General features: G+C 37.9%; 2 protein-coding genes and 1 long non-coding RNA gene across 8 annotated transcripts; 2 read left to right on the forward strand and 1 right to left on the reverse strand.

The window, feature by feature from the left end:
- The first annotated feature begins 1,482 nt into the window (after positions 1-1,482).
- On the forward strand, positions 1,483-3,542 carry cldn10d (claudin 10d). The gene is made up of 5 exons (XM_065260280.2): positions 1,483-2,057; positions 2,145-2,306; positions 2,382-2,463; positions 2,736-2,840; positions 2,919-3,542. The coding sequence occupies exons 1-5, from the start codon at positions 1,826-1,828 to the stop codon at positions 3,145-3,147; spliced, it is 810 nt and encodes a 269-aa protein (XP_065116352.2). The 5' UTR covers positions 1,483-1,825; the 3' UTR covers positions 3,148-3,542.
- Positions 1,938-4,697, reverse strand: LOC141282439 (uncharacterized). The gene is made up of 3 exons (XR_012337100.1): positions 4,615-4,697; positions 2,967-3,030; positions 1,938-2,054 (listed from the first exon to the last, which is right to left on the reverse strand). It is a non-coding gene; the product is annotated as an uncharacterized lncRNA (long non-coding RNA).
- On the forward strand, positions 4,249-22,781 carry dzip1 (DAZ interacting zinc finger protein 1). 6 transcript variants are annotated; one of them, XM_065293746.2, is made up of 19 exons: positions 4,249-4,492; positions 5,422-5,576; positions 5,806-6,432; positions 9,888-9,972; positions 10,048-10,178; positions 10,248-10,406; positions 10,583-10,711; positions 10,826-10,888; positions 13,720-13,848; positions 14,481-14,529; positions 15,307-15,354; positions 16,128-16,187; positions 16,538-16,689; positions 16,791-16,977; positions 18,410-18,566; positions 18,845-19,149; positions 19,240-19,358; positions 19,449-19,617; positions 22,663-22,781. In XM_065293746.2, exons 3-19 carry the CDS (start codon positions 5,944-5,946, stop codon positions 22,743-22,745), a joined length of 2,514 nt encoding a protein of 837 aa, XP_065149818.1. In that variant the 5' UTR covers positions 4,249-4,492; positions 5,422-5,576; positions 5,806-5,943; the 3' UTR covers positions 22,746-22,781. The 6 variants fall into 6 exon arrangements, with proteins under 6 accessions (XP_065149818.1, XP_065149812.1, XP_065149814.1 ...); XM_065293740.2 differs by having other exon boundaries at positions 5,422-5,538; XM_065293742.2 differs by having other exon boundaries at positions 5,462-5,538.
- The last annotated feature ends 346 nt before the right edge of the window (positions 22,782-23,127 follow it).

Here is a 23,127-nt window from a genome sequence, read left to right on the forward strand (position 1 = left end):
CACAAAAATGGAATTATCTCTGCTGTTTGCTCAAAATGTGGTGTTTTTGCAAAAACCTACCCATATTCAAAAGCTGATTACAAAAGAACCTTTGAAGGTAGGATGAAACGTTTTTTTTTTTTTTTGTTTGAAAGCAGAGGGTCTGTTCTTTCATTTGGTATATTGTATGTTTATATATTTAAAGAAGAACATTTTCTGGAAGGCATTAAACTTTGGTGAAAATCATGAAAAACGCTGGCGCTGGCTGGCAACTTTTTTTAAAAACGCTGGCGGTGAAAGAGTTAAAGGGACACTCCACTTTTTTGAAAATATGCTAATTTTCCAGCTCCCCTAGAGTTAAACATTTGATTTTTACCGTTTTGGAATCCATTCGGCTGATTTCTGGGTCTGGCGGTATCACTTTTAGAATAGCTTAGCATAATCCATTGAATCTGATTAGACCATTAACATCGTGCTCAAAAACCAAAGAGTTTTAATATTTTCCTATTTAAAATTTGACTCTTCTGTGGTTACATCGTGTACTAAGGCCGACGGAAAATTAAAAGTTGCAATCTTCTTTAGCCAATATGGCGAGGAACTTTACTTATAGTCCGGCATAGTAATCAAGGACTTTGCTGCCTTAACCAGGCTGCACTATAGGCGCAATGATATATGCAGCACTCGAAAATAGTTAACTTGCTAACTTTCAATAGCAGGGGACTATTTTCTGGTACTGCATAATCAGATTCAATTGATTATGCTAAGCTATGCTAAAAGTGATACCGCCAGACCCGGAGATCGGCTGAGTGGATTCCAAAACGGGAAAAATCAATTGTTTTAAAAATTAGCCTATTTTCAAAAAAAAAAAGGTGGAGTGTCCCTTTAAAATAAAATAGTTGGGTAAAAAGTATTGTGTCTACTAATATTTTTAAGTTAAATTAACTCTTTAATTTAAATTTAAGGCAACCAGGTAACTTACTTTTTAAGTTAAACCAACTTTTTTACAGTGTTCTGGTAAGCCAACAATGGAGAAAGATGTTAAGTGTTTGCAACATCAAAACAATAGGTTTTTTTGGGCAAACGATTATAAAATTGCTTGCATAATATAAAATGATATACAATAATGTATAAATGTATACATGTATGTGTGTGTACTTTGTGACTCTGTCTGTGAAATCCAGGCTACAGTCTCATAATGGCCTTTCTTAGTCATTATTAAAGTTATATTTTCACAGAAAATATATTTATATTTTTCACTCCTAAATGACGCATTAAAAAACTTTGATTGTTCACTTTACATGTCAATCAGATGACATTTCCCAAAGACCAAACAGAGCAATGTTAAACCAAACGCACCTCTGATCCACAATGTTAACACCCTTGAAGTGAATCTTATCTAAATGAAATCTATACAGTGTTCAGTTGACTCATCTTTTTATTTAGGTTTTTTTTTAAACATCGTATCTCACTTTTTTGTAAACATTGTTTACATAAACAGTAATCGTTCCTCACCTGTTATTTAGAATTTGATATAAAAGACGCTAATTGCTTTAAAAATCAAGCAGGGCCCCAAAGTGAACAACATTCATGGTCTTGTGCCTGTCATGTTGCATAAAGCCACCAACTGTAGTAAGACGATATACTGGGAGTAAACTGTGGTAATAAGAAACTGCTGATAATGTAGTTTATCAAATTTCATTCTGTAATAAACACAAACAAAAGATTTGCGCATCATCATGTCATTTCACTTCACCATTGACCTTACATCAGTTCACATTGTTTTCACAACAGCAATTTCCAAAAGTCCATTTTCATTACAGTTCATCAGTGTAATAAACCAGACAGCATGAGGCAGCGAACGGTGGTGATGAAGGTAGAGATCGGTTGTTTTTTGTCCTGTTTAAGTGGATGGATTTTGATCTGCTCTACCTTGGTCACTGAATACTGGATCGTTTCGGAAAGCGCAGAAGTCGTTCTCAGTAACGGTGATTACTATTCGAACCTGTGGATGAACTGTGTCTCCGACTCCACTGGGGTTTCTGATTGTAAATATTTCCCCTCCATGATGGACCTTTCTGGTAAGAAGAAAAAATGTGAAATGTGTTTGTGTTTAACAGGATTTTTGTCCGATTGTTATTAAGTATCTCTTTCTCACTCCCTCTTAGTTTTCCTCCATGTGAGCAGGGCTCTGGTCATAGTCTCTGTGATTTTGGGCTTCTGGGCGGCTGTGCTTGCTCTCATAGGAATGAAGTGTACCAAAATTGGAGGCTCTGAGCTCGCTAATGCCAGAGTTACATTTGCAGCGGGGTTGACGTACATGGCATCTGGTGGGAATTTTTCCTTTCACGTGGATTTCCGCTGTATAAATTGGGAAAACTGATTTATGGCTGTCTTTTTCGCAGGGTTTTGCGGTATGACCGTGTACTCCATGTGGGGACAGAAGGCCCGTGCTGAATTTTTGGATCCATATTTCTTAGAATTTAAGTACATGACTGACCTCTTTTATAAGGATTTTGCCTGTCTAACTTTGAATTTGATTATACTTGAGTATACTCTAAAAGAAATGCTGGGTTATTTCCAACCCAGCGTTTGGTCAAAAAGGGACGAACCCAACCCGTTGGGTTATAATTTAATTTATGGTGTGATGTTTTTGAAGCCATTGGGTTAATCTTAATTTTTTAAGTGATAAGGTGCATATATAAATATACTTAATTTTCCCTTCAGTCCCACAAACGTGATGTATATCTGTTTGTCAGGTATGAGCTGGGTGCTGCCCTATTCATCGGATGGGGCGGATCGTGTCTGATTATATGTGGAAGCGCAGTCATGTGCTTTTTCTCTGGGAGAGAGTCATTTCAAAGGTCCGGCTTACGTCATGGTATGGATTGCACAGATAGTAAATAATGATTTTTTTTAAATGATTTTTGTCTGCCGCTCAGGTTTAATGCAAAAGTTAAAAGACCCCCGACCTACATGACAGCACGTACCAGACAGACATATATGATGCCGGGCTCTTCAAGACCCACAACGGTCCTCACGCCTCCTTTATATCTGCCAAACAGAGAAAATAGAGGAAGTCAACCGAGTGGAGCCAGGAGAGGAACACAAGAAAGTCAATTTTTAGGAACGATCATATCTCGACCGCTTCCTATAGACTCAGCTGTGTGATCTGATGTGAAATGAAAACAATACGTTATTACATTTGGTTTAATAATTTGAGTTTCTCCAATGCTGACCGATTTCTAAAACAGACCTTTGTGAAATATTACAGTGCTCTTGTATGGTAAAGAACATAGAGGAAATTTTTAATTATTAAATTAATTACATATTACAAATTGTATTTATTTATTTATAAAGTGCAACATCCCTGAGTAGGTGTACATGTATTATATTATATGGGACCCTGCTTGTAAAAACCCACCTGAAGAAGTCGTTTTTTTGTGATATTATAAAGACATTAGAAATAGACGCATAAAAAATTGTACAGCTTTTATGGATGTATGGTCAATAAAAGATTATGCATATATACATCATCTGTGATTGTCCTTAGTGTGAATGATGTGATGTGGTGTTTATTGTTTTTATTTATTTTATTTTTGTGTATCTGAATTGTGAAAATATGTGACGTTATGTGGACTTTTGTGTGCCCATTTGTATAATTCTGAATATCAAATGTTCAATAAAAAAAACATCACTGCTCTGAGACTGGGTAATGACATCACTCAGGCCCAGTCCAAAAATGGCTTGCTACTTTGATTGGGGGTTGCATGCAAAATCCATTTGGCTCAAAAACTGCGTCACAAACGGTTTCGGACGCAGTGTTTGACGCCTCTGACTTTGTTCTGGCCCGTAAAAGCTAAACCTACAGTATTTTGTATGCAAAAAACGATACATCCGTCAGACACCACTGGATGTCGCTATTCACCAAGAAACAGCTATTATTCGTTGAATTGGTGATGGTTTAATAAACGCTCTTCTGATTGTTTTAACATAAACCTTGCAATCAATCGTGTGTATGTTAATTTATTTTTATTAGAAATGTGAGCATACGGAGTAGCAGTTTTTCCTTTAAATTTCCTTTTTTTTTCCTCTCAGCATTTTATTATTATCCAAGTTAAAAGATGAGAAAAAAATCTAACAAACACAGTTGATGAAATAAATGTTGCTATTTTAAAATCACGCCGACCTGTTGATGTTGCCTGAGAAATCTCCGCGCGCCCTTCCCCCTCATCGAGCCCCAGAGATGAGACGAGGCTCGCGCCAGGAATGTGCTGCTGTGTGACGTCACATCGGTCTGGAGCTCACAGTTTTGGGGGGATCGTTTTGTTGAGCGGGCTTTAACCGAGCATTAGAAAAGCTCATCTTTAAGTATTTAAAGTCGATGAAATCATTCTGACCGTCGGATGTTTCACGTGTTTAACGCACTTATATGCATGGATTCACCTCAGAAACTTCTTTGCTGAGAGGAAAGAGCCATTGCATCTGCCCTTCCCGTTACTTCAGAGGCCGATGGGTGAGTCGCAAAACTTTTTGGGTTTGCTGCTGTAAAGATGGCTGATGAGGTTCGCATTTATAGATCACTCTCTCCTCACGTTAGCCCTTCTTTCTCAGCCAGGCGGTCGCGTGCGTACGTACCCGTCTTTTGTTCGTGAGGGATCTTGTCCCAACTTGAGATGTTTTGAAGAAGGAGCAGTAATCTGAGTAGACCGCTGAAATGCTCTAGAAAAAAGACTGGAGTTTGCGCCGTGTAAGTTTGCTGAAAAAATGCCTGTTGAAAACACGTCACGGTTGCATTTAATCCCACAATGAAACCAGACCGTATATTTTGCTTAAAAATAAGTCAAATTTAGTGTAGTATATTACTGTATCTCAATTAGTAGAGCATGGGTTCGATCCACAGGGAACACACATAACGTTACGGATAAAATGTATACTGTCACTTTCGACAAAAGCATTTGCCAAATGCAAAAGTTTTGACAATGAATGCACATTTTAATACACAAATTCTTATTAACAACAATGCAAAAATAAACGACGATTAAAGTGCATATGCCTTTATTTTTAAAACACTTTCAAGTTAAACACTACGTAAACATTTTTATTCACGTTAAACGCTTCGTAAATCCTTTTTTTTACGTTTTAAATACTTTGATATTCAAAGTGTTTAGGTAAACCACGTAGATCGAGGCATCACATCAATCTCAACTAAAAATCTAATAACTTGATTTATGCAGTCGAATGACAAAAACTGTAGTTGTCCAGTAAGTAGTACAGCATATAAAATATAACATATTAAGTTTACATTACAACATTATGTCAACGTTTGTGAGACTTTAGTGAATTCGCTAGATAAATGAACAAACATCTTGATATTTGATCAGTTAATAGGTATCTAAAAAGACCTTTAACACACAAGTGCTCGTTTCCTCTTCTCTCATGTAGTGTGCTGTGCAAACTGGGACACGCGCTCTTGTTTCCATAGAAACGCTCAGGACGCTGTGACACGGTGCCGCGCGCCGCTGTGATCATTCATCAAGACTTCACCAAAACCGCAAGATGGTAAGGAGACAACCAGCACCACGAATCAACAAAATAAGGTGGCATTTCTGTATTTCTCGACGATTAAATCATTTTATTGGTTGATATTTCTGTTTATTGAATGATAACAGTCACGTGGATCTGTGTTGCTGCCGTTAGCAGGTAACCATTAGCTACAGTGTTGGAATCAATGGGGGAAAAATCTGTCTTTTTGGTTGATTTAATGGCATGTCACTTGAATTCATGTGTATTTTGGAGAATTCACCTAACCGTTTGTTTCCTCCGCAGCCTTTTCATGACAACGTTTACTACCCGTACCCGACAGATCCCCCGGGAACTCATTCCTCAGCAGGGATCCCGTCTCTGCTGAGCTCTCCTCAGAGTCAGCCCTCCTCCGGCAGCCATAACAGACCGACCGCATCCGCCATGTCCGGACCCCTCACCTCATCCGGAGTCAATTCCAGCACCGGCATCCCCCCACCTTTCAAATTCCGCGCTCGCCGTGAGAACGTAGACTGGCGTCGGATCAACGCCGTAGATGTGGACCGGGTGGCTTGCGAAATGGACTTCCAAACGTTACAGGAGCACATCACGCCGGTAACGTTTTGTAATGTCGAGGGCGAGCGTTGCCACCGCTGTCAGAGCCCGGTGGACCCGGCCCTGATTAAGCTTTTCCGGTTGGCCCAGCTCACGGTGGAATACCTGCTTCACACCCAGGACTGCCTCAGCGTCAGCCTGCAGGCGGCCGAGGAGAGGCTGCTGGCGGAGGCGCGGGAGAGGGAGCAGCTCTGCGCCCAGCTGCAGAAAAAAACCCAGGATGCCAAGGCCTTAAAGGAGGAACTGAAGCAGAGGAAGAAGATCATCACCTCCCAACAAGCCATGTTTAGCGCAGGGATGAGTGCCAATTACCATAAGGTCTGTGCAGCCCCGTGCTGGAGTGTGAATGTTTGCATTAGCATTTTTATTGTTGCTGTCACCTCCCCCCAAAGCAACGCTCTGTTCCACTACAGTCTCGCAGTTCATTCACCTTAGGCAATGAAAGGGAAGCGTATTTGTCACCTTTTGACGGCGTGAAACATCGACCACGGAGTGCAGTAATCTTGGTTGCAGAAGTATTTTCTGTCCGGTTTTCCATAGGGATTTCAGAAATTCTTCACTATGAATTTCCATACTAGCGAGCTAGGCGATAGCAGCGCAAAGGTCATGGGTTTGATTTCAAAGGAATATATATATATATATATATATATATATATATATATATATATATATATATATATATATATATATATATATATATATATATATATATATATATACTGATAACATACATAGGCTGAATGCAGTGTAAATCGCTTTAGGTAAAAGCAAGTGCCAAATGCATACATCTAAAAGTATATATATATATATATATATATATACATATTTGCATACATTTGCAGTTATTATTAGTGCCTCTAATGTAGTATGTATATTTGTCATAGACTGTAAAAAAAGATGGACGCCGCAACGTCGCCTCCCTCCATTATAATGAATTGAAGCCAAAAATGTCCGACCAAGGTCGCCGCCATGTTACGTAAAAACGTCAGTTTGGAGCCATGGCGTGCGCAGATGGAACCGTCAGTGGAGCCAGAGGCGGAGCCGCGGTATCAAATTTCCGCCCAAGCGCTTGCACGACCAATTCAACCACGCCAATCATAACGACACGCCCCATTTCTATAGCGTCAAATTACTAGCTAAAATAAAACTTATCACAAAAATTGAACCCTTGAACATATATCAGCATGATAACAACTACTTTTAAGGACCAAAACTATCTTTCAGAAACTTATATTGGAGGTGGGCGGGGTTTTTGACTTGTACTGCAGCCAGCCACCAGGGGGCGATCAAAGTGCAAGCGGCTTCACTTTTCAAGACTTATAAGGCACACTCGATATTTGTATGTAAAAGTATGGTGGGGTCCTAATCTATCCACACATTAAAGGGACCCAAAAATTAAAGTAAAGCCCCATTAACATCCATAGTAGGAAAAATAATACTTTGGGAGTCAATGGGGCTTCTGATCGGTTTGCTTACAAACATTCCTTAAAATATCTTCCTTTGTGTTTATCATAACAAAGAAATTTATACAGGTTTGTAACAACATTAAAGTGAGTAAATGATGACAGAATTTTCATTTTTGGGTGAACTATCCCTTGAATGCTTTTTGGAAAAGTATTACCCACAATGCACTGAACAAGAAGTTGCTTTGCAATGGTTCTCTGATGTCATTTAAGCTTATGTCATACTTAAAGGGATAGTTTGCCCAGAAATTAAAATTCTGTCATCTTTTTCTCATCCTCATGTTATTCTTAACCTGTATGAGTTTTTTTTATTTTGATGAATACAAAAGATATTTTGATAAATTAGCTGATTGTAACCATTGACTTCCATAGTAGGAAAAAAATAAGATGGAATTTAATGGGTATTGTCAACTGTGTGCTTACCATCATTTATCAAAATATCTTCTTCATCATTTATCACAATACTTCCGTAATATTTGTTTTCCTACTATGGAAGTCAATGGTAACAGAAAGTTTTGTGCCAAAATATTTTATATTTGTGTCATTAAATTGTGTTTTTGTGTAAACTGTCCCTTTAAGAATGAGCTTTACCGTCACCAGTGCAGTATGCGAAACAGGATTCCCCCTAAATAAGTGTTGACTAACACTTTAAAGTCCATAATCACCCCTGCAGGCTGGGACAGGATTAGTTAATCACCAGATGCTTTGTTTTTTGGACACGGGATTTGGCGACCGGAGCAGATGGTGTCAGCCGTCGACAATGACTTCTACTCTACGTATAAAAGAGCTTTAAGTGAAGGAAACAAAACAAATCAAAGCCACCTGCCCCCCATCTGACTCCCCCAATCGTATTTCGTTGAAATTAAATTGCATGCTGTACTCTGTGTATTGAACTTTACGTTTTTATTGTGAAGCACGCTTCAGTGTTTGTGACGTGTGATAATGATAAGACCATATCAGTTGTGTGCTTGTTTGTAGCCATGTCAATATCGCCCCATGATTGTGGCCAGCTGTTGCCAAGGCAACACCTTGTGCTTCATGCGGTTACTAGGAGAATCACAGGCGCTCGACAGCAGCATTTTCATGAAAGCGCCACACATCCTTCACTGTTTAATTCAAGAGTTTGAGGTTTTTCCGATTGAGAGGAGCACATAATTGCATTTCACAGCTCATTTGGAAAGTTATGGCACTTCAGCAATGCAATTATGTCACACAGAGGGTGCGTTACAAAGACAGTCAGAAGTTTTTCCCATCTTGTTGAATAAAACACATGCCGAGCGTGTTACCGAGGGTATCAATGGCAGTGTGGTTAAATATGAATGAGAGCACCAGTCGGGTGTTATAGCTGCTAAATGTGGTGTGTGATGTGCAGCTTTGTAGATTTTCTCGTCTCGGGATGAACTGGAGCGTGCCATGCACCAATAGGTAGAGCAGGGAAAAGATGTCTTTTCCATCTTTCCACCACCCGGTGTTTCCATGGCAACGTGCCTACGGTGTCTCTTGGTATCATCCCTTAGTGGAGTGTGAATGACAGCTGTGCCGAGTTACTCCGGCACCTGGCTGTCACTCGAGTCGGGTTCATGTTCATTTTGACCTTCAGCAAATGTTCTGCTGGGCATATATGCCTTATATTTGAACCACCTGACATTACAAATATAAAATTAATGATTGCTATTAAAAGCTTTCGCTTTAAACAATAGTTGAAGCCTTAAAGTGCTTTAAGGCCGAAGTGTGTCATCTTTTAGGCATGGGTGAAGGTCCACGTATAGTGCACTTGACGCAATTTTGTTATCAGAAGAGTGCGCATATACTGTACGCTCATGGGGTTAAAATGGGATTTGTTATGTGGGGGGGCTCTGTGGGGAGGGGGGTTTCGAAGGGTAACATGTTTAATACTAAAGACAGTGGTGTGTTGCAATGACATTTTGGTACTCTGATAGGATTTCATGATTTTCATCTTTAAAGCTGTGCCAGAGGTTGATCCAAAATATAAAAAAACTGCACAGTTTGATCAAATGTGTATATTAAAGGGATATTTTACCGAAGAGTTACATTTTTTCATGTAAATTTGTTCCAAACTTTTTTGTAAAATGTTTGTAACCAAGCAGATCTGGGGCACCATTGACTTCCATAGTAAAGAAAATAATACTATGGAAGTCAATGGTGCCCCAGACCTGTATAATCACAGGATTTACATTATTTTGTGAGCTCTCCCTTTTAACCATCTCTTAAATGTAAATGGATTATAGATTTAGAGACTTATAAATAAAAAAATCTTGATCTCTGATTATTATTTGTATTAATTTTCAGTGCCAACATTGTGAGAAAGCCTTCATGAACGCCTCCTTCCTGCAGTGTCACATGCAACGCAGACATCCAATGGAGTTTGATATTAGTAAGTTCAAACTGAATCGGTTCACAACATGTGTGTCTTTTATTTTGTTTAATTTGAGCATCTCATTCGTTTCAGAGCTTATGACAGATAATCAAAAAAAAATTCAGACCATGAAGTTACAGGATGAGATCAACAAACTTCAAGAGCAGTTGACCCTGGTCACGTCCCAAATGGAGACACAGCAGAAAGACTACACTGCTAAACAGGTAGGGAAGAAGACACAATTGAATGTTAGTCAGTATTTTAATGTGCATTTAAAATTTGCTTTCCTTCAGGAGAAAGAGCTCATTCAGAGGCAGGAGGACTTTAAGAGACAGTTGGAAATCTGGAAAGAAAATGAAAACGTACGGATGAACAACAAAATAGACGAAGTAAAACAAGCATGTCAGCGCGACATGGATTCAATGCACCAAAGGAACAGAGACCTGGAAAGTGTATGTTTTGCATTCAGACAAAGCTTGTTGAATAAACATAATAGTTAAAAGTTTTAAGTTCTGTCCTTTACATTCATTTACATTGTCGTTTTTCTGATGCCTCTTTTGGTGGGGGGTGAAGTATTCCTTTAAACAATTCTTCATCACATAAACTTGAAATGTTTTGTTTTCCTCAGGAGCTGTTCAAATTGAAACAGATAAATCAACACGAAAACACACCACCGGTACAGACACAGCCTAGTACATCACCCAGCATTGAAAACTGGCAAGAAGTTGTTAAACTTCAGCAAAAACTCCACAAACAAGTAAGAAATATACATTCATTAACATCCATGCGGTTCAGGACAGTCCAAGACCTGAAGCACACTTTTAGTTGTAAACACGCTGATGTATTAATAAAGATTTCTATTATTACACAGGAAGTGAAGTGGGCAGAAAAAATGCAGAAAATAAAGGAGGAACATAACAGTGAGAAGAATCTGGTAAGTACCTTGTGGTCATGACTTGAGATCTTTGCACAGTGAAGTCCGAAATTTTTGCATTCTACAAATTCAAATGCCCCTGACCAAGGCACCATATCCCCAATTTGCTTGTATGGTGCCTCTGAACTGTCAAAACACCTCTCAAAAATATTTGCTATAGATGCGAAAAATTCATCTAAAATTTTTTTCTTTATGATGGACGAAAGTTTCGGGCGCACTCGATTGACACAATACGACGTCTTGTTTATTTTTTAACGTGTGAAAATTTCCGACAAGAATTTTGCAGTGTGCACCCCTTGTAGGTAATAATTTTATCACTTAAAAGTCATCTTCGAGCATCATAATATGTGAGTTTCAAGGTGTTGCTTCTTATGCTGCATAAACACCAAACGTGAAGCATCGTGTTACTCGCTCTATATTACTTGCGGGATTTAAGTTTGTGACATGAAAATTTTTTTGGCTTGTGGTAAATATTTTCAACTTGTGTGAAGACGTGTTTGAGGTTGAAAAGAACGTGTTTTTGAATTTTTCGCATTGCCCTGCGCAAGTTTGCATCTATTTGCATCTTTGCATTGACTTTGTATGTAATCTGCTCCCGCAAATCGTTGAATTTGCGTTTGGTGTGTACGCCCCATTTAGACTTGATCAGTATTTTCTGTCTCTCCTTGTAATCCCAAATTGACTGGATGATGGTGAAATCTGATATCTTTGTGTATCATACCGATTGTTGTAGTAACCCTTTGTTTGTAAGAATCTCACTTGATTATTATGGTTAAAGGGACCACTTTTTTGAAAATAGGCTCATTTTTTAGCTCCCCTAGAGTTAAACATTTGGGGCCCTATCTTGCACCCAGCGCAATTGACTTAGTCAGTGACGCATGTTTCATTCGTATTTTGCACCGGCGCACAGCGGCTTTTTCCCTCCACAGACGCACGTCGGCAAACTAGGAAATGAACTTGCGCTCCCTGGGCGGTTCAGGGCAAAAAAGGAGGCGTGTGCCGGCGCAAACCATCCCTGATGCTATTTTGCAGTTTCAAAAAACAATTGCGCCACTGACCAGAAAAAAAAAACTAGTCTAAAGTCAGTGGCGCGTTGTTCATTATGCTATTTTAAGGGCGCATGCATGACCATAATGTATAGCGTGCACAACGCGCACACACTTTGCTTATCTAATCTACACAGATGCAACAGTTATTTTTGCAAATCATAAATTGTTACAATATAAAATATTAACACATGACATAAGGGAAATCATTGTGTTGAGCATTGTGATGATAGTTTTTATTTATTTTGTGTGGCTGCGTTAAAAAATTCTCATGCAAATAACGATTAAAATATTTTCATAAGTTTGTTGTGTGGCTGTATTACGTTTATTTGATGTAAATAATAATTAAAATGCTTTCATAAGAAACCTTAATGTATGTGAACTTGATTTGTAAGTGTACTTTGGGGTTGGACTGCTTGCGTTTCTTAGCTTTCTGCGGTGAGGGTGGACGCAGCGATGTCCTCTGCTGGCATCAGGTCATGTGTAGAGGCAGATCCACCTCCCGTTACACGACATGGCCGATTTATGCTGGCAAGCTTGGGATTGCCCCGTATCCTGACATCACTGTAGCGCTTGCGGCACAACGTCCTGGGGATGCCAGCTGATGAGACAATTGTGGCTATTTCCTCCCACGCCTGTTTAACCGACGCTGATTTGGGCGGGTTTCTCCCATCCCCATACAAAACAACTTCTCTGTCTTTGACTGATCTTACAAGAACGTCGGTCTCCTCGGCTGTGAACCGCTCCTGGCGTGCGCCTGGTAAATCCATCATAATAATAGCAACCCGCCATGAAACTTGCGCACTTGCGTTTAAAGGGAATGTTGGATGACATTCTGATTGGTTTATTTGATGTTACGCCCAAACCACACCTATGAATAATGAACCTGCTTCAGACCAACCCCTTATTGATTTGCGCCTGGCACAAGAGTTATTTCTCCCGCCGGGAAAATAGCAACAGCGGCCAAAATCCGCCCACAAACTCACTTGCGCTTTGCACTTTGCACTTGCGTTTCAGATCGTTAAAATAGGGCCCTTGATTTTTACCATTTTAGAATCCATTCAGCCGATCTCCGGTCTGGCGGTACTACTTTTAGCATAGCTTAGCATAATCCATTGAATCTGATTAGACCATTAGCATCACGTTCAAAAATAACCAAAGAGTTTCTATATTTTTCCTATTTAAAACGTGACTCTTCTGTAGTTACATCGTCTACTAAGACCGACGGAAAATTAAACTTGCGATTTTCTAGGCCGATATGGCTAGGAACTATACTCTCAAACTGGTGTAATAATTAAGGACTTTGCTGCCGTAACATGGCTGCAGCAGGCACAATGATATTACGCAGTGCTCGAAAATAGTCCCCAGTTATTGAAAGTTACGAAGGGGACTACTTTTGTGCGGTGCGAAATATCAAGTAATATCAAGAGTCAAGTTTTGAATAAGAAAAATATCGAAACTCTTTGGTCATTTTTGAGCGTGATGCTAATGGATTATGCTAAGCTATGCTAAAAGTGGTACCGCTAGAACCGGAGATCAGCTGAATGGATTCCAAAACTGTAAAAATCAAATGTTTCACTCTAGGGGATCCGGAAAATTAGCATATTTTCAAAAAAGTGGAGTGTCCCTTTAATGGAAAGTAATGTTTGGAAATGTAAATTCCTACTTGCACAAAATAACAAAATGTGAAAGACATAAGAAAGATAAGTAAGAAAACTGTTATGTCGACTTTCCATGTGTTAATCTCTTTTCTAACCATTCTGTATCCATTGTGTGTTGCTTCAGCTTCAAGAGGAGCTTTCAAACCTACAACGAGACATATCAGAAGGGAGAGCAGAGTCGAGGAGACAGGTGCAGGAACTCAGCCGTCGGCTGCAGGACCAGCAGCAGATTATTGCCTCGCAGAACAAGCAGGTCAGTACAGGAAGAGACTCAAGTGTTCAGGATATCCTGTATTACTGTGCCGTCCATAGTGTAATCTACAGAAACTGTACGGGTGGGAGTCTGTCAGGACATTAGAGCAATTATAATCTTACTGATTAGTTTTCAGTGAAGTTTGTTTTCAGATTTAAGTTTTCCTGTTATTCAGTTGGTAGAGCATTGTGTCAGGAGTTTGATCCCTAGGGAACACACATATGGATAATAATGTCAACCTTAAAGCAACACTATGTAGTTTTTTTACCTTTAAATAATGTCTCTAAAATTATTTCAGTGATAGAACAACTTTTAACTGGACAAATTGTAATGTTGCTGCAACCTGAGCAGCCTCCTAGCTGCTACAAGCACACTCTGAAAGTGGCGGTGGAGGGTAGGAAACACAGCCCCGCCCCTCCCCCTACCTGCAGAAGAGTGTCTGATACCAGGCACTGTTGCGCTTTTCAACCACAGGGGGGAGCTGTAAGTCATTTTTACATGGAAACTACATAGTGTTGCTTTAAATGCACTAAAAGTAAGTTGGTATAAAAGTGTCTGCCAAAATGCATAAATGTAACGTATTGCTGACTGGAATGCGTTTTTAATAACATGTGGTTTTGTTTATATCACAGATGAAACAGATCTCGTCAAAGCCACCAACAATAACAGTTCAGCGTGATGGTACGTTGACATATTTCCTTAAAGATGCATTGTGTAACTTTCAGGAGGATCTATTGACAGAAATGCAATATAATATACGTACATACATATATAACTATATTTTCAGTGGTTTATAAAGAGATTACAAAATGAATGTATTGTTTTTATTACCATAAAATAAACCGTTTTTATATACATGAAACGCTTACATTGCAAAAAATGACTTTCTTACTAAGTATTTTTGTCTTGTTTTCAGGAAAATATCTAAAATATCTTAAATCAAGATGTATTTTCTTGATAAGCAAAATTACCTAAGAAAAAAAATATATTTATGAAAAAATATATATTTTTGTCTATAATGTTTTTAGACAAAAAATATACAATTTAAGTGAATTTGTGCCTAAAACAAGCAAAAAATATCTGCCAATGGTGTGAGATTTTTTTTTTCTTAAATTTAGTGTTTAAGAAAAAATAAATCTTATTTCAAGGTTTTTTTTCTTACCCCATTGGCAGATTTATTTGCTTGTTTTAAGCACAAATTCACTTATGTTATATTTTTTGTCTAAAAACTAGATTTTTTTCTTTTCATTAAAAAATGCATCTTGATTTAAATTTTTTTAGATATTTGTACTGAAAACAAGACAAAATACTAAGTAAGAAAGTCATTTTTTGCAGTGTACATGGAAGTCGCATTTCGTTTTGTAACTTTGTTCTATCTCAGATTATGTTTTGTTTTTTAATGTGAAAATTATTTTAAATTTTTTTATTTGTAACTTTTTGTGTGTGTGTGTGTTTTAGTGGTTGCTAGCCCGGCTCCAGAGAGAAAAGCTAAAGTGATTGTCAGTGGTAAGTCATCCTGTGCCGCCCATCGGCTGTATTGTGATTTCTGTTTATTTAGCTTGCAAGACCTGTTATCATCACAATCCCTGCATAACTTGTTATTAGACTTTAGTTTGCATTTTCCCTAAACATCGGTCAGTTAATACTCATCAGTTTCACATTCTAACCCGGGCACATTGTGGCATTACTTGACATTTTCGTTATTTTTTGTCTGCTTTGTTGGACTTTTGTTGTTGTTTTGTGCTTCTAAATGTATTACTTTATGTGTGAAAGCTGCTGTTTTCTTTTAAGTTTTTTACGCGAACATACGCACACGTGAACGAACGCGCAAGTCTTGCAAAGCATAGTTTTCTCGACTTGTATGTGTACACACAGACGTTCAACGCATGTGCATTGCGAGAAAACAGAAATTTTGAATGCATCCCCTGGCCTACATGCTACATTGACCTGTATGTGCATGCACGACCTATGTGTACAAGTACGCCGTGTTACAAAAATCTGGATGTGCGCTCGTACTATTATGATGACAAAATTAGCGCAGACCCTCGCGGATGCATAATAACTGAGCTGCCATACTAGGTTTAATCGCAATTTTGTGTTTGGTTACTTTTCTTTGAAGACCTACAAGGTAAAAAAAACATTCGTTTAATCCCGTTATCGGTTCAATTTCTTATGTCACTCCGTACTTTTGGGTAAAATTCTTGTGTAAAAGCATTTAGATTTAAACGCATCTCGGTCCATTCATAACCTCTTGAACTCTTTCTGCGCTCTCCTATTAGAGCAACACAACTCGATCCATAAGCTGGATCCTATAGTGGAGCTGTCTGAGGAAGATAAAGGTAAACGTGACCGAGCATAGTGGTCTGTGGCTTGCTCGCTTGCTGTCTGCATGGATCAGTCGCTCGGGCATGCTGTGTTTGAATGTGTCTGTCAGCCGAATATTAAAGGCATGAGCCAGTAGATGTTTCACAGACCTTAAACCAAAACAGCATGTCTCCTGTATTAAAGCAGAGGTCACTGCATGTGTGCAGTCATTGGATGGGTTTGAGAAGAGACAGGAGATGTAGCTATAGGACATAGACCAATAACACCGCAGAAGTTAAACCGGACGTCAACATTTATTCTGTGTAAGTATGGTTAGTGCCAGCTGCCAGGATGTGTCTCAGTCTCATTCGTTTTACATTTTCAGAATCCTCCAGCATCTCAGAAAGTTACCCAGAGACTCACTCGTGGAGACAGCAGGTGGAGGAACTGTTGAGGAACCCGGGGTTGAGGAGAGACATGCGCATGGCTGCTCAGGAGAACCTCGGTGATAGACTGATGACATTGGGAATCAAGGTAGTGAGTGTCAAACTAAACAGTCACCCCGTATAGATCATCCCGTATAGTCCTTATTGTATGGTTGAGGAGCAAAAACACAATGTAACATTGATGTTGTTCAGGGTGTCACAGGTCTCTCTAACGGGGCATATAAGAGCGCCATGGCCCAAATTACCTCAGACCGTCAGAATAAACAGGAAGAAGATCCAGCGTATCGGAGGACACAGAAAGAGATCAGTCGTAAACTGGAGCATAGGGTTCAAGAAAGGAACACAGAGGAACCAGCCAAACCCAAACAACTAGAACAAGGTCAGCATTTGGCATTGAGTTTGTTGGGATATGCATGAATTACAAATCAACTTTTATATTATATTAAACATGCGCAGGGGCCATTCCACGGAATCTGTGCCATTTGAATGTTGGAACTCTTCAAAATGTAAATTTAACACACACATTTTACTTTTCAAAATGAATATTGGTCAACTTTATATTGGTATCTTTATCGAAATTAAGTCACAACCTCGAACTTTGAATTAAAAAATGGGATCGTCGATGCTGCCACTCCCCCGTGTCACGTCCGGTCGGCTTACCAAGTGGAGGAAAATAATAGTTTAAGACGTTTTATATTTAGTCCGAGAGCTTTCTGACCCTCCATTGAAAATGAATGTACGGTATACTGTCCAGGTCCAGAAAGGTAATATAAACATCAACGTAGTCCATGTGACATAAGTGGATCAGTTAGAATTTGTTGAAGCATCGAAAATACATTTTGGTTAAACAATAACAAAAATTACGACTTTATTCAGCATTGTCTTCTCTTCTGCGTCTGTTGGGAAGCCCTAGCTCTGGGCGCACCAGATAACACGTCAGCAAATCCTGGGGACATGACTAAAATGTGCATTTTATCTAAAATATTATGACTTTTTAATGGTATAAATATTTATAGCAAAGATGGGATAGGGACCCACACAAAAATGCAAATAAAAAACTATCTTAAAAATGTTATGCTTTATATTTAAAAGAAACGTATAGAGATAGAGAGCAGGAATGGATAAAAATGCTGTTTTTCAGTGTTCTATGTAGTTTTTATTAATGTTTTAAATTGTATAGTTTAAATTTGATGTTATATTAACATTTAGGACACTTTGCTTAATAATAAATTGTATTTTAGAGTAAGTTTTCGCCTTTCTATACATATAATGTATTTGGAACAAAAACAGCACCGATTTGGAGGAAGGTTTTTAACTAGGGCTGTCAAAAGATTAATTGCGATTAATCACATACAAAATAAAAGTTTGTGTTTGCATAATATGTGTGTGCGTGTATGTACTGTGTGTATATATTATGTATATATAAATAGACACATACATGTATAAATTTAAGAAAAAATTTATTTAGTTTGATTTTTTATTTATATTCATAATAAAAAATATATCAAAATTTATATAAATATACATGTAAATGTTTCTTAAATTCAAACATTAATGTGTGTGTATTTATATGTATATAAAATAATTATACACAGTGCACACACATAAATTATGCAAAAAACTTTAATTTTTATGCAATTAATCTCAGTTCATCTGTTGACATCCCTATTTTTAACAGCATGCAATAAAATTATTCAAGTCTGCAGATATTTGTGTATGCTTTCATCTAAGCAGAAATTTTGTGAAATAGATTTAAACTTGGTAAAATGTGATAAGATAATAAGATAATGCTTTTTCTCATTATCCCATAGTGCTTCAGTCTAGACCCAGATCCAGCAGTTTTCCATCTACAGTAACTCGTGTCATGTCAGGCCCTCCTCCGAAACAGCAACACACCCCACAACCAGCTCCACGCAGCAAAACAAGCACCCTGCCTAAGACGTCAACACCACTTCAGCAACACAGCAAGTACGTATAAAAGTTTACTGTTTATATTGTCTGTCTCCGATACATGAAAGTGCATACTTACAGTGCATTCAGGCTATACATTTTATTAGTATGTGTGTTCCCTGGGAATCAAACCCATAACCTTTTGCATTGCTAACTTAATGCTCCACCAGTTGAGCTACAGAATGCATCCTATGTACCTTGTCTAGTCTTATTTGTTTAAATATGAGAATTACAGTTTATAAATGTAGACCCTTACACCTCACTATATACATTCTTGCTTGTTCTTTTACATCCAGAGCTCCTATATTTAGCTCTGAGGAAGAAACATCTGAGGAAGAGGAGTCGTCTGAGGAAGAAGCCCCAAAAACGCAGAAGAAACCTCCCATGGTCAGCAGCAGCAACACTGTGAAGGCCCAAACTCCTAAAGTGCATCAGCGTTCGCCCCCTCGACACAACGGCTCCCCCGCTCTCAGAGCGGCCGTGACCGCCATGAGCGAGAGCGACAGCGAGTGGACAGACGGCAGCGAGATGGAGGAGATCAACATCTCGCAACTGCACAAACACACAGACCAGAATGGAAATGTGAAGAAGATCCCTCACAGTAAGATCTAAACTCATATCAAACGTTTGACAGTGGACATCACAATAGTGTGTTGTGTGTGTATGAATTTTGTCTTGTGTTTTTTTGTAGGTAATGTCAAAGCCCTTGGCAAAAGCCTGGAAAAACAGCTCATAGAGCGAGGCCCAAAGAAACCAGCAGGGGGCGTCAGTACTTTCCTGGAGGTACCAACTGTTGTCAAACATCTGAAGGTAAGGGAAGCTGTTAGATACTTTTATACCTGTGTACTCTGTGTTCAGTGTAACAGTTGTTTTGTAATGGTGTTTTGTCGTGTCTTTTAGTACGCAGATGAAGATGATGATGATGACTGGGATATCTCCTCTCTGGAGGATGTGCCTGCTGTACCCAAACACAACCAGAGCTCCGCCCCCATCAGAAAGAGTCTGGAGAAGAGTCTGGACACCAGCACCAGTGTCTGGGGCTCATCAGGGACTAAAGGACAGAAACAAGGTACACACAAGGAACTCTTATTTTAGTAAAAAATATTTTTTGCAAATGAAATAAACACTACAGGACAAATGTTTGGGGTCATTTGAGATTTTCTTCTGATCCAAATCGTTTAATCAGAAGGTGTATGCTTACATTTTTAAAAGTAGGGAAAAATATAGCGACAACATATTAATTTCTTTCTTAGAAAGCTATAAAAATGTAAATATATTTTTGAACAAAAAAATAATAACAAAAAATTAAGAAAATACAGCCAATCAGAACACAAAATAGATGTGTACTTCAATATTGTTTACAAAATTCCTACGTAATATCAGTCTCTGTTCTCTTAATTCAATTTAGTTTTTATGTAATTAAATTTTTTCTAAACAATTTTCAGTCTTTAATTTAATTTCAGATTTTTTTGCATTAACTTTAGTGTCGTAAGTCACACAGGTATATTTGTAGCAATAGCCAACAATATATTGTATGGGTCAAAATTATCGATTTTTTTATCCCAAAAATCATTAAAGATTATGTTCCATGAAGATATTTTGTACATTTCCTACTGTAAAATATATAAAACTGTATGTATCATTACTAATATGTATTTCTAAGGACTTCATTTGGACAACTTTAAAGGCGATTTTCTCAATTCTTTCTTCCCCAAAATTTTCCAAATACTGCCAAATATTGTCCTATCCTAACAAACCATAGATTAATGTAGAGCCCGACCGATATGCATTATTTGGGACCGATGCCGATACAGATATTAGGGAGTAAAAAAACCACCGATAACGATATATCGGCCGATATTCTTTATGTGTATATTATAGTACAGTACACATATACTACAGTATATTATACTACAGCAGGCTACTGTACATATAATACACTATATACATTAACAGAATATACTATATATAAATACTTTGGTTGCACTTTATTTTACAGTATGTGTACTTACCTTGTACATATATGGCAAATAAGTTGTACTTACCGACAAATGTGTGGTACTTACTTTTAGGTATCTACATGGTAATTAATTGGTATCATTATTGTACTTACCAGTAGTACATATTTGGTAGTTATTATGTAACTCTAGGTAAGTACTGGGTAATAACATATACTTACTTATAGTGTAGGTATACTGTAACTAATGAGAAACATTACTGTACTTATAAATAAATGTACAATATAAGTATTTAGTATTTACAGGCAAGTTAGGGTAAATGACAGGTATTTATAGTGTACATATATGATAACTAATATCAAATAATACTACTAAATAAAATCGGCAAAACGATAAATCGGTCGGGCTCTAGATTAATGGAAAGCTTATTTATTCAGCTTTCAATTGTATAAATATACATTTTTTAAAAATTGACCCTTATGACTGGCTTTGTGGTCCAGGGTCACATATTTTCCTAATTTGTATTTTCCTACAGAGTATACCAAATTTACATTTCATACTTCAGGTTTCAAATGCATATTTAACTGTATGTGACAAATAAAAAGCTTGAAAAAAAGCATCTCAGCTTAATATAACATAGTTTTTATTTAATTTATTTATTGGATTTTTTTGTTGCAACATTTCACATAGTTACATTTGTGTTATTCCATAGTTTTCATGAGTTTACTATTATTCAGTTCTGAGCAACTTATCTTATTTATCCAAGTTTCTCACAGTCAGAAAAGCCATTGTGCTTTTTTTTAGATCCATTTTATCTGCAAAGCCACCGTGAAACTGCCTAAACATACCGTACAGTCATACATATTAACACACTTAGACTTTTTCTATCATGATTTTATCAGTTTATTGATGGAGCTGTAAGCAATGTTAACGGTTTTAGAATTTCAGAAAGCTTAGCCACTAAATTAGACACGCCCCCTCTTTACCATACCCCGCCCCTACAGACATGGAGATTAATAGGAATGCTCCGATCAGGATTTTTGCAGCTGTTACCAAGTACCGATTTCTTGTCATTATCGGCCGATACTAATTCTCAATACCGATTCTTCAAGCTGATATGTAAGCTCTTTGATGACTGTAACTGTTAGCCTTTTTTCTAGATAAAGTAATACCACAAATATTGCCTTTGTTTTATTATTAGCACTAATAAGGTATATTATTGATATGCTTGTTTAAAGTAATAAAAATCAAACGTTTCACTGTATGAATTATACATTCACGCATTTTTATAAAGTACAACAGTTCTTGCAATAGCAGAGAGGGATTTCCTCTTTAATGTTATTGAGGGATGAATTAGGATACTGCGGCTTTTATGTTGCTGTTTGATGGTGATGTGAAGGCGCATTGCGCTGCATGTAAGGATGGCGCGAGCCCTCATAGAAAATGCTCAGATCTTTGTCAAGGCAGAGAGAGAAATCCAAATGTGCAAGTCACACATGAGCAACGGGTTGTAAAAATGCTCGCACAGCGTAAAAATGGTCTCAAATTGCCCCCACATTCAGGAGCCATATGATGACAAAAGTAAATAGAAAGATCTGTTAATGAGATCGGCAAATTTAGCCTAAAATTTTGCTAGATAAGGCCCTTATGCCTCGTTTTGGATTGTTTAGAGCCCTTTGAAGCGGAGTTAAAAATGCAATTTTAAACTGCATTTAAACCGTAAACTATATAGAGAAAAACGTTTAAGTTTTCTCAACTGAACAAAGAAAGACATGAACCTAAAAATAAATATTGGATGACATGGGAGTGAGTAATATATCTGGATTTTTTTATGAAAGTGGAATATTCCTTTAAAGGCGGGGTGCACGATCTCTGAAAGCCAATGTTGACATTTGAAATCACCTAATCAAACACGCCCCTACCCCAATAGAATCTGGACCTTCTTTTGATAGACCCCCCACACATATACGCAACCCAAGCAACGATGTCGGTTAGTAGACACGCCCCTTACTGCTGATTGGCTACAAGTGTGTTTTGGTACTCAGCCCGACTCACTTTTCCAAAGAGTTTCTCAAAAATCGTGCACCCCGCCTTTAAGCAATGGAAGTATAACTTAACACATGTAATGTTTCTGATCAGATTTCTGTCTTTCTCAGGCCTGACAGACGCAGGAACCGGCAGTACTCTGAAGAGCAGTTTAGTGACTGTCAGCGACTGGGACGATTCAGATGAAATATGATAAGACTGATGAAATAAAATCCAGCAAGTACCAAAACATTCACAAACCAGTTCACCTTACACATTAAATCAAACAATTGTAATATCAAGTAACTCTTTTATCTCAGGCTTAGTGATTATTCAGGGACTGCATATTTTGATATTTAAGGTGTTTATGGTACTTTAATGGTGAAAATAATACGGTATACCTTTGGTACTAAGAAAAATCAAGGGATGTTGCACTTTAATATTTTAGCTTTATGATTTTTTAGATAGTTTGACTATAAAATCTCCTTCTGGAATAAAACATGTAGCCTCAAATGACAAAGGACTTTTTGTAATATGTAAAATATTGATTTATTAATTTCAGTTTGCTTTTAAGATTTCACTGTACAAGCACTACA

This window comes from Paramisgurnus dabryanus, chromosome 7, assembly GCF_030506205.2.
Source record: "Paramisgurnus dabryanus chromosome 7, PD_genome_1.1, whole genome shotgun sequence".
NCBI lineage: Eukaryota > Metazoa > Chordata > Actinopteri > Cypriniformes > Cobitidae > Paramisgurnus > Paramisgurnus dabryanus.

Excerpts from the sequence above, each read along its gene's own strand:
- cldn10d (XM_065260280.2), top strand. The coding sequence starts at position 1,826 with ATGAGGCAGCGAACGGTGGTGATGAAGGTAGAGATCGGTTGTTTTTTG. Across the intron at positions 2,307-2,381 it reads GTTGACGTACATGGCATCTG|GGTTTTGCGGTATGACCGTG; the intron begins GTGGGAATTTTT and ends TCTTTTTCGCAG. Across the intron at positions 2,841-2,918 it reads GGGAGAGAGTCATTTCAAAG|GTTTAATGCAAAAGTTAAAA; the intron begins GTCCGGCTTACG and ends TCTGCCGCTCAG.
- dzip1 (XM_065293740.2), top strand. Across the intron at positions 10,889-13,719 it reads ATAACAGTGAGAAGAATCTG|CTTCAAGAGGAGCTTTCAAA; the intron begins GTAAGTACCTTG and ends GTGTTGCTTCAG. Across the intron at positions 15,355-16,127 it reads AGCTAAAGTGATTGTCAGTG|AGCAACACAACTCGATCCAT; the intron begins GTAAGTCATCCT and ends CTCTCCTATTAG.